General features: G+C 47.0%; 1 protein-coding gene across 1 annotated transcript; it reads right to left on the bottom strand.

Moving 5' to 3' along the window:
* Window positions 1-8,834: 8,834 nt before the first annotated feature.
* LOC135384588 (uncharacterized protein K02A2.6-like) lies at window positions 8,835-9,299 on the bottom strand. Its single transcript, XM_064613784.1, has one exon. It carries the CDS (start codon window positions 9,297-9,299, stop codon window positions 8,835-8,837), a length of 465 nt encoding a protein of 154 aa, XP_064469854.1.
* Window positions 9,300-11,839: the final 2,540 nt, after the last annotated feature.

Here is an 11,839-nt window from a genome sequence, read left to right as displayed (position 1 = left end):
GATACATCTGTGAGCGTGCTGTCATACTTCTACAATGCCCTCTGGTGTCCTATTGGTGAGGGCCTGGCCCTTCGAAATCTGATTGAGCTTTTTTTCAAGTGCATCACTACGACCAGGGTTCGACTCGGTATCGCTACACAGCATCAATACAGTATTGAACAAAGAAGAATTGTGGAACACAAGGTCGACATTATCGCTCGATAAACGAAGAAGGCACTGTGGGACTGGCACAACTAATAACGTGACATCGTTTGTACAGTACGAGCTTTTTTCCTACAGGAAGAGCAAGTGTTAGGAAACGTCATGCTCGGTACAGATTCGCCAAGCCCACTGGCGAAATGTATGGCCAGTGACGTAGACCACGGCGGCAATGGTTCCTCTTCCGGTATTACATGTGCCGTAAAGTTACTACTATCGCATGTGAAGACAGATGTCGGTTCAAGGTCGCACATTCCATACGGGTGGAGCTCAGGTGCTCATGATAGTGATACCACCTGGACAGCAAGCAGCAATATGTTAGGAAACGTCATGCTCGGTACACATTCGCCAAGCCCCTGGCGAAATGCAGGGTTGCAGGCGTAGATATAGGTAGGGCCGGTGACGTAGACCACGGCGGCAGTGCTTCCTCTTCCATGCAGTTTTACATGTGCCATAAAGTCACTACTATTGCATATGAAGACAGATCAAGGTCTCAGAAGGTCAGAAGACACAGTTCAAGGTCGCATGTTCCATATGTGTGAGGCTCAGATTCCCATGATAGTGATACCACATGAACAGGAAGCAGCAATAGGTTAGGAAACGTCATGCTCGGTACAACGTCAGTTATGTTGTCCTGTGACGTACCGTTCGCAGCGTTCACCAGGTGGAACATTTTGTACAACAAGTGTTTGGTAGAAAAAGATTGGACTATTTTCTGGACGCATATAAGCAAGCGATGTCATTGTGCCACGCTTATTTACTCATGGATCTTCACAACTATATGCACGAGGATCACAGGCCATGCAGCCGCGTAGCTTTCTGGATGAACGTCAGCATATTTATGTTCCAATATAAAGCTGCATCCTCACCTTACCTTACTCAAACTGCTGTCCACTCTACCCCTTCCTCACTGTCGCGACGTTCTTCCTCGTCTGACATGGAATACCTCTCCAAAATTTGTCTCAGTGTATTGAACGGGACGGTGTCGTTGGCTTGAGGTACGTTCGTGCGTTCGGGGAAGCACAAAAGCTTTTCACGACAGCTCGCCTACAAAAAGATTAACTAGAATCCGCAGTGTTTGAAGCGCTATTTGTCTCAGCAGCGAGGACAGGGCGTTCTTTTGTCAGTGGTTCCTCTCCTACATTCCGCCATATTGGACCTTTTTGCCCCCTCCAAACATTCTTTGAAACATTCTCAAACATGGAACATTCTTTCCTCGAAGGAGAGTGGCGACGTCAAAGTGAAGCTCATGCTGCAGGCACTCTATCATATACTCAAGCGGTACGGATTCGATCCCTACAGCAATAAGAAGACGTCCGTCACTACAAATGACTTTGAATATTCACTCCTCTCTCGAGACGTTGACGAAGAGGGAGCGGAAAGGGTCGTCTTGGAATTAAAAAGGTCATCTCCTGGGATAAAGAGGGTTGTGTCTCCGTATCGGGCAAGCCCATTAGGAACTCTTCCGTTTACGTCTTGGCTCGTCAATTATTGGATGCAACGTAAGACGGGGAAGAAACTTTCCTGGTTCCTGAAAGTCTCCAAACTATTGCGTCTAATTTCCCTGCCCGAATCTCGTGAACCTCAACAGCAAGCCTCAGTATAGCGTGGACGACTTATGGAAGGGTATGATAAACCCGAAGGGGACTAGGTGGTCTGGAACGTTAGAGAAAAGCGCGTCACTTGAGCAAAGAGAATGCTCTTGCCATTCTCAGTAAGTTGGACGCGTACACTTTCCGCCATCTGGTGAGAGGAAAGTTTAACATAAGACGCATCATCTCCCTCAAGATAAATTACATCAGGCAAATGGATCTCGCTGACTTTTCAAAGTACAAGCATTTCAACGGCGGTTATCGTTACGTTCTCGTGGCAATAGACTCCCCCACCTGATTTGTGCGCACCCTCCCGCTAAAGACGAAACGTCCTGCCAAAATGAAAAAGGCGATGATACGACTTTTCTGGGTAGGTAACCAGACCACCTTTAGACCTAGACACACCTTTTGCGATATAGGAGGGGGATCCTAGAACAAGACCGTCAAGGAGTACCTCACATAAAAAATACTGCACAGAAAGGCTTTTCAAAAGAACTCAGAAGGGATTTTGTCGCCTCAGATTTTCACTGTCTCTTGCCTGAAAGATACCTCCCCTCCTGTTGTTCATCTGGAAGATTAGCAGGGTAAGGAAGTGGATGGATGTTTCTATCCTAAGGAAGTGCTCGTGGTGACCCGTGACGATGACCAGCTGTGGCCAGTAACTAAATTGTTGAGAAAGAAAAAAGTGAACAGTTAAAATTTTGTGCTTGGTTGGCTGGTTCGGTTACGACAAAGAACATGACAGTTGGGTTCCGAGCAGTGACACGGTCAAGATTGAGAAATGGCATCGGACATCTATGTTCAGCTCCTCTCCAACGCCAACATCAACAAGTTTCCCTCAAGTAAACTCAATGCCTTCACAGTATCTTTCGATAGTAAGCTTCAGCTTTTGGATCACTGGCCTGATTGATCGCAGCATAAGCAACGATTGTTTAAATATCGGATACAAAAAGCAAAATGCGAAAATTGAGGTTTCTTTTGAGGAATCAATCGAAATCAAGTGGTCCTTTTGCGTCACCTCTGATCAGGAAACGGATTTAGGGGAAGCCCTTTATGAATTTAGCGGTTCTTTCACATACAATAAATTGCTGTACGACTTCGTTTTACCCAAATATGTGAAAATCCTGGAATTGGGCCCTCGACCACAGGTGCCCGACAAGTCGCTCGTATTGCGCGACACAATGCGAGGCGATGCGGTGAACAGGGAAAATAAAGACCCTCCAAAATGAGCGAACGTTAAGCCACATCCATCTTATTGAAGCGCCCAGCATGCATTTCTTTTGCAAACATCTGTTTAAGTTCGGAAACCACATCCCTATATGCAACACTCTCAACAAGTATTTCGAGTCACGTAAGCTCGAATGCTCGCTGGACTTTGCGGGTAAAGTCTACACTCTGAAAACACCGAAAGTTGCACATTCCAGAGCCCTTTTTAAAGCTGCTACGGTTTCTACTTGTCGATGGACAGGAAGGAAATCTAAGAATCTCTTGCCCAGTGTCTCGTCAATTTTGTTTCGCGGTCAAGACGAAAATCCCTTGTTCTTTTCATGTACACGTGCCTCCCGGCTATTATTGTACTTCCCAGTCACTGCTGGATGTGATAAGCGAGCGCGTTGGTGAACGCGTGCGCTTGAGCTTCGACCAAGCCGAGCAGAAATGTTAAATCTCCTGTTCCAATAAGGTGGCGCTGTGTTGAGCATCATATTGAAGTTTATTGTGCCCAGCTGGCAACAAATAAAACTAGTCGCAAAAAAAAACAAAAAAAAAACGGTGAAGCCCTTGGGCGTGCAGTTTGACTGATGACGAAGGGATATCGCACATAGTAAAAAGGACAGCCATAGCGACAGGGAGAGATATGGTGGATTCTGTAGTATCTAGTCAGACTAGACGAGGTTTCAAGTCAAGAAGAAGACCCGTTTATTAGTGTCAGTCCTTAAATGCAACCTGTGGCGCTGCACTGGCGTGTTATCTTTAACCCGATACCAGTCACCCATGCATGCGTCAATAGATAACCAACTATAACAATAGATAAGCAACTCAAAACACGATGATACATCAGATTCCATGGAGGGCTCCGGAAAGAACAATGTGAGGATGCGACCCAAAAGACATAAAATAGTCCCGCCCGTTGCCGCACCTCCCGAAAAAGAATCTGTCTAAGAGACCATACAAGATTTCTTAAGAGGTCTGAGAGGACCATTTAAGAAAAGTTGAAAGGTCTGGCAGGACTCTTTAGCACCTCTGAAGGGTCTGAGAGGACCTTTGGAGAAAATCTGAAAGGTATTGTAGGACACTTTAGGCAGCCCAGAGGGGTCAGAGAGAAGCTTTTAGAGAAAATCAGGAAGGTGCTGTAGAACCATTCAACCATTCAAGTAGCCCAGAGGGGTTTAAGAGGACATTTTAGACAGCTTTGATGGGTCGTGCAGCACCTCCCAGAGCAATTTGCTATGTTTATCGTGCCGCAAGACATATATACGCTACCTCGTCCGCGTTGCAAAATCGTTGCTACCTCGTCCACGTTGCAAGATTTCAAATGTTTGTGAGTTATTTCTCCAAGGTACAGGTGCCGTGATAACTTTATATTGCCACTCATCCTTGAAGCTATTGTTCTTGCAATCCGTGCAATATTGGACTGCACATATAAGTGGAAGCGTTTCCGCCTGTCGCCAGCAGATGAATCGGTCTGTTTTGAAACAACGAAGTGTGAGGATGCCAGCCACGAAACTCATGTAATTCGCATTTTGTCTTCGGGATTTTAGGTGCTTTAGACTATGTGTCAGATATGCTTTCGTGAGCGACAGGCATTCCTGTTCCCTTTAAGCTTTTACCCCTGTTCGCAGGCACGCATTATGAATGCTGATGGGAAGATTGTTACCAACCATGCTTTGCGCCAAACGGAATGTTATGTGTTTCGATGCCTACACGCTGACTTACACTGACATTTTGAAATGATATTTCTTGCAGATGAGGCTTGTACGAAGCACCAGGCATGGGAGTCGAAAGCAGTTGTCTCAAGTTGGTGGTGAGAGCCGAATCTCATCAAAGTTAGATGGCGTCTTACGCAAGCAAGGTAAACTGGACGGTGCATCACAAGTCCTTAAGTGTACGAAACACAGAAGAACATGATCACTGGGAAGCTGTGTTCTTCAAAAAAGTTTTTTGTCGTCGCGGTTCTTTGTTCGGACATTACGAATATATGTCCCATGAGTTTACACTTTGTGGAATATGACTGTATGTGTTGATGATGAATGTACACTTTCATCGACATGTAAGTGCTAAATCTAGTTTCTGTTGCTGCTATTCACTGTTTCGTGTAGTTTCTTGCGAGTGATCCTTCCACTAATATTAAATATTCACAATTCTGCAGACATTTGAAAAAATTAGGAAGATTCATTTGTAGATCCTTTGGAAATACTTTACCATAAGCATTTGACTCCTTTTTTGCTTCCTGCTTTCGGTTCACGGGAACATTTCTTGCATTTCTGGTGGCCAAATGTCGTCTACGACTTTTTTGGGGGAGGGTCCTTACACCAGAAGGGCCTTGTGGTCAGTGAAGTGGCACGCCATGTACAGCACTTCGTCCACCAGAGGCGTCGAGTGGTAAACGTGGTCCACACATATTCCTCGGTCAGTGGAGATGGAGCCTTTGAGGATGGTATAATGGAAAAAGCAGAGAGAATACATATCTAAGGCGAACTGGAAGTTCGCCTTAGATACACATTAGATACACATGGTTTTGGTTGAAGTCTTCTACCATGACGACCCATTCCTGAGTAAGCATAATGCAGTCTATCATGCCGTGTCCAGCGGTTGCCGCTTGCTTGTGTGTAATCCCTGGCTGGGAGCCCATTGCCGTCGATCGCATTCTGTTTTCCTTTGTCGCCCACTTGGCCCGGCACTCGTATTTCATCCGCACTCCAATGTATACTTCTTGTTCATGATGCTTGTAATGCTAACGCATTGAAACTCGCGTGTCGTTTCCCACTGTCTTTGTTGTTTTCGTCCAAGCTGCTCCTTCCTTGCTTCTCGTTTCTTTCTCGTGTCCGCAGATGGACACCGCCGTTTTTCCTTTGACATGAGTCTTGTAATGCTGACGCATTTATAACAGTTATGTAATTTATGTATTTATTAACAGTTATGTAATGATAGTGCATGCGTGCCTCGAATATATCTACCATCGAAGGAAGTCAATATATATGCAATAAATAGAGAGTTTTGTGACATGCAGTTGTCTGTTTCTATCTCTGGTGTATCATACCACTGTATGATTGTACCGCTCCAATGACAGGAGCAGTGTGCAAGACGAAATTGTACATTGATGTTTCAATGTCTCATCAGGGCATCAGTTTCTGAGAGAGGTCCTGTCGATCTGAGGGGCCCTCTCAGCCTGAAAGGTCCTCTCAGCCTGAGAGGTCTTTTCAGGCTGAGAGGACCTCTCAATCCCATAACACATCAGACCTGAGAGGTCTTTTCAGTAGGGCCGCAAATATCTTTGGTTCTTTTTCACCGTGAGGGTCACACATCCGCCGCACTCCCGCCGACACCATGACGTCGACGAAAGAGGAAAAACAGACGCAACGGTCGCACTGCTTGATGAGTGACGTGGTGACCTTTGAACAGCCTTCTGTTCAATACGGAGTGGAGGGTACTTCATATCAACTCTTTTATCTGGTCACCAGGGTAAATAATACCATGATCGAGTTTTCGATTCAAAATTTACAAAGCGCACATTTGGACCTCTACGGCAGCTTCATGTCTTTAACCGTGTGCATAATTCGCGACGACGGAGAAGACATAGACTAGAAAGATGTCATTTTTCCAATACACCATTAACTGAGTGGCATGTTTAAGTCGGTCACCGTTTATGTGGACAACAAGCTTGTCAGCTTCGTCGAGTTGTGCGCCTACAGGAGTATTTTGGACGTCATGCTTCATTTCACGTGTCTGGCACAGGAGATTGTTCACGCGGCTGGACTCTTTGTCGAGGACGACGTAGACTTAAGAAACGATTACGACATCACATCTCACGGTTCGAAACAGCGCTTCGAAGCGACGATGGGTAGGAAATACTTTAACCTGGTTGGTCAGATCAATACTGACTTGTGCCAACAGCCATGTCTCATCTTACCGGGAGTGGACGTCCGCATTATTTTAATTTCAAACAACAGAATTTAAATCGATCTCAGCCCCCGATGACAAGAAAACGTACATTTACGAGGGGAACATTAAAGAGATGACCTTACACTTGAAAAAGGTGACACTGGCGCCTTCCCTGTTTTTGGAATATGAGCGACGCCTTCTGACCACGCCCGCCATCTACATCTTACATGGACTGGAACCCAATGTCTGAAGTTTAAATGCCGGGAGCTTGGACGCTCACTTTGGGTGCGTTGAGTCGCGGCTCTTGCGCTCCAAAGGGAGTGACTCTGTCTAACACCACAAGGAGCCTCTGCTTAACGCTACAAATCCTCGCCTGCTTGGCGAGGATCCACGCTTTCGCTCTCACCTATTTCTGCTTCGGAGTTTCGACAGTTATTGCAGGCACACGATTTTTAAAAGCGTAGCATTGAATAAATTAACTAAGGCTGAGTCGTTGCGTTGTTACGCCACCGCTAGCGCAGGTGATCAGCGATGGTTAGTTTCCCGACGTGGATCGATTACTCGTACTTGTAGCGCAGCCCAAGACAAGTACGAAGACAACAATACATGACAACTGCATACTCCCAACTGAACAACTTTAATGGGTATTTACCCATTATCCCACCTTTATCCATTAATGGATCGATCAACCGATAGATCAATTGATTCTTGGTCGATTCTTTTGAGCATCGTTCGTCGTTGCAAATTCGTGCAGGACAAACGGGGCAACCATGCACCAAACACGTCTGCTAGCTGGCGGAACTACGTCACTTCGCTTCTGTCCTCGTTTCTTTGGCCCTGTGGCTCTGCTTTTGAGAAAGGTGTCAGAAATTTTGACTGCAGTTATGAGCACCGGAAGTGCGCTTGGCCGTTTAGTGGAGAGAGCTATGACTCTCTTGACTCGGGGGCTACCACTCAATGCACCCTTTGAAAACGTGTATCCATTGCTTCATGCGTTGCTCAAACGCATGCATGCATTGCTTCATGCGTTCAAACGTTGCTTCATGCATGCCCGAACATGTTTTGGGTTAGGCCTGAGCACCGGCCACTCGTCTTAAGCCTTTTCCTGATGCCAAGCTTGCGCCGAGCAGTGTTTATACGTGCTCCTGCATGTTTAGAAGTGTCTTTCTCGTTGCAATTCTTGTAAGCCACTTGTATTTTCCTTGTTTTTTCTGTCTTCCATGCAAACCACCATGAGGGGTACGGTGGCGTCACCTGGTGTGATGCTTGCAACTAGGTGGCCACGTGCCGTTGATCTCTGCAGCCATAGTGCCCACCAGTCTCACCGGTGGTCAGTGGTGGCTTTCTTCAAGATGTGTCTTTGATTTTCAAATAAATTTTCTCTTTCTGTGGTAACTTGTAGCTATAGGAATACAACGACAACGACCAGGATCTTGCCGTGAGAAGCTCCACGTTTATTTCTACCAAGAACAGAACGACATAGCACGCGCCTTTGGACCGCACTCTTCCTTGTCATCGACAAGTACCAAGCGCGCCCATTTCAAACACAGTCCATTACATTCCTTCCCCCTTAGATCACACGAAAACACACAAAAACAGTAGTCGTATATAGCGGCAACACTGTCATCTTGAAAAGCACTCTTTCCCAATGTTCACCTGTGGAAGTCCTCTGACTGATAGCGCTCAGGACTCCGTCGTGTACGCGCACTTCTGCGAGTTGCCCCTTCCCCTTGATGGCGGTTGCTTGCAGTTTGTTGTGCTGGAGGCACCGGATGGTCGACATCAGCGCAAGACGGGGGCCCCGCCCGTCCCTGTGATGATGACCTGGACCTATCCTGATCGGACGCCTCGCCTGTTCAGACCGAACTTGTTGACCATCTTCTGTCAGCTCCCCACGAAAAGTTGATGTCTCAGACGTCGCGGAGTCAAAAACATGACGTGGTCTCAGATGGTCACTGTGCATGAACCGTACGTTGTTGCCACTTTTACCAGGAACGCTACTGGGCTGACAGTCTGCAGAATGGTGCCTCTTTCCCAGGACACCTCTCCTCCCCATAGTGTTTTCACGAACACCGAATCACCTTCCTGAAACAGCTTGTGTGGTGGCTTGGTGTCTCTACGAACTTGTCTCTCTTGTTTTCTTTCCATGTCATGGGCGAAACTTGGTCGGAGTAGTGATAGCTTTGTCCAGGGTGACCGCTTCAAGAAAATTTCGGCGGGTGACTTTCCCGTTGCCGTGGAAGGCGTGTTTCGATATGCCATCAAAAAGCTGTCCAATCGCTCCTGGAGCATCCTAACCTCTCCTGTCTTTTGATCCTGCAGCACTTGTTTGATGAGAGTTTTCTTCGTCGTCTGGACAAGACGTTCTGCGGCCCCGTTGGACGACGGATGATACGGCGGTATTGTCATGTGCTTAATTCCGTGAGACTTCATGAAGTCGGCGAACTCCTGTGACGTAAACTGTGGACCATTATCGCTTCGGGCAACCCGTAGGCTGAAAACGTCTGCCGAAGCTGTTCCACGGTTCGCGATGCTGTCGTCGACTTCATGTGGAAGACCTCAATCCATTTTGAATGAGAGTCGACCAGAACGAGGAAGTTCGTGTTGTTCTTCATCGCAAAATCGACGTGGATTCGTTGCCACACCTTAGCCGGGTAAGTCCATGGCTGTATGGTTGATTCCGGAGTGTTTGCTTTTACCGCCTGACAAATTGTGCAGCGTCGCACGCATTCCTCAATATCCTTATCAAGTTTTGGCCACCATAAGACTCCTCTGGCCAACGTCTTCATCCTACTTGTGCCAGGATGCTCTTCATGCAGTAGCTGTAGTACACTCAGTCTCAGCTTGGAAGGAATTATTACACGAGTTCCCCACGTGATGCAGCCTTATTCCAGAGAAAGTTCATTTCATCGTCGGAAGTACGGTTCATACTCGACGTTTGGTAGCACGGAAGGCACATGCATGGTGAACTCGATGACCCGGCTAAGTAGCTTGTCCCAGTGAGTAGTTTTCGCAACTTCCCTCGTGGAGAGAGGCGACACTTCAAAGAATGCTATCACTTCAGGCTGAATGTCCACCTTAGTTTTCACAAGAGGCAGTCGTGACAGCGCGTCTACAGTGTTCATATCACTGCCTTTCCGGTAACGCAGTGAATACGAATAAGTGGATAAGGTGATCGCCCACCGTAGCATTCTTGCCACTGCAATATTTGGAACGGCTTTGTCAGAGGCAAGGATTCCCAGCAATGGACGATGATCTGTGTAGATGATGAACTTTCTTCCATATAGGTTACTGTGAAAATGCTTCACAGCAAAAACTATGGACAAAGCCTCTTTCTCGCATTGCGCATAATTTCTTTCAGCCGTGTTTAAGGTCCTAGAGGCAAATGCTAGTGGTCTTTCCGTGCCGTCCGGCATGCTGTGAAACAGGACTGCGCCTAAGCCGTAAGCAGATGCGTCGGATACAAGGCCCAGCGGTTTATGGACGTCGTAGTACGTCAAGCAGTTGCTATTAACGAGCAACTCCTGCATCTTCTCAAAAGCCTCCTGGCACGCTGATGTCCACCGCCACTTCTGTCCCTTTTTAAGGAGCTGATATAGTGACTGTGCCACAGTTGAGATGTTTCTTAAAAACTTGCTGTAGAAATTAAGCATCCCAAGGTATGCTTGAAGTTCGGTTAAGTTCGTTGGTGCCGGTGCGTCAACGATGGCTTTGACTTTGCTCTCCATGGGCGAGATACCTTCTGCGGTCACCTTGTGTCCCAAATAGACGACGGACGGGTGGAAAAATTTGCACTTTTCCTCTTTGACCGTGATACCATGCTCCGCGAATAGGTCCAAGATCGTTTCCAGAAGCCCCGCGCAGTCTTCCTCATCTTGTCCAGCAATTATGACGTCGTCGATGTAGCATCTGACTCGTGGAACATCCTTAACTATCCTGTCCATCAGTGACTGGAATATCGCCGGTGCACTTGCTACGCCGAACGGAAGCCTCTGGTACTCATAAAGTCCCAATTGGGTATTTACAGTCAACAACGGTTGTGATGAAGGACTTAACTTCACTTGTTGATACGCAGCAGAAAGGTCTAGTACACAGAAGATCTTGCCTCCCAGAAGATTCGCGAACAGTTACTCGGGGTGCGGTAAAGGGTAGTGGTCTGTCTTTAATACTGGATTGACTGTGCTTTTGTAATCCCCGCAGAGACGGAGCCTTTGTCCAGACTTCTTAGGTACGCATACCAAAGTTGACGCCGACTTACTGTATGTTACTGGTTTCAAGAATCCAGCTTCCTCAAGGGTACGTAGCTCTTGAGCAACTTTGTCGCATATCGCAAACGGCACTGTCCGGCCTTGCAGAATATCGGCGTGCTCCCTTCTCTAATGACAATCTGTGCTTCAAAGTTGCGCACTTCTCCGGGCGCATCTTCAACAACCGCCTTGTATTTTTGAAGGAGCTCGTCACACTTGCTCTTTTTCAGTAGAGAGGAGGTCACTGACTGTACCATCGCATTCCAGTTCAGCTTTAAAATACGCATCCAGTTTCTTCCGAGCAGGACAGGTAGGTCTCGGCCTCCATCCTCGATGACTAAGAGCGGCAGTGTCTGGCATTGATCCTCATATTTGACTTGTACATTCAGTTTACCGTTCACTATGAGCTTCTGTTCATTGTATGTGCGGACTACGATTCTTGATGGCTCATACTGTATCATACCGAAGTTGTCATCGCAAACTTTTTTCGGCATGATTGACACCGCCGCAACACTGTGTTGGGTCATGCATTCTTCCGCAGCGATGACACTCAGTCTGTGGTTTCTTATCCCGCTTCCCTTCGACTTGATTTGCGGACGGAATCTTCCTCATTTGTTCTTGTCTGAGTGCGTATACGCTAGCTGCGGGCGTCGAATGCATAAGAGCAGTCTGTTCTGCCGCAAGTTCCTTCTCTTTTGATAG

The sequence above is a fragment of the Ornithodoros turicata genome, chromosome 2 (genome assembly GCF_037126465.1).
Source record: "Ornithodoros turicata isolate Travis chromosome 2, ASM3712646v1, whole genome shotgun sequence".
Classification (NCBI taxonomy): Eukaryota; Metazoa; Arthropoda; class Arachnida; order Ixodida; family Argasidae; genus Ornithodoros; species Ornithodoros turicata.
This window is presented reverse-complemented; position numbering and strand designations above follow the sequence as displayed.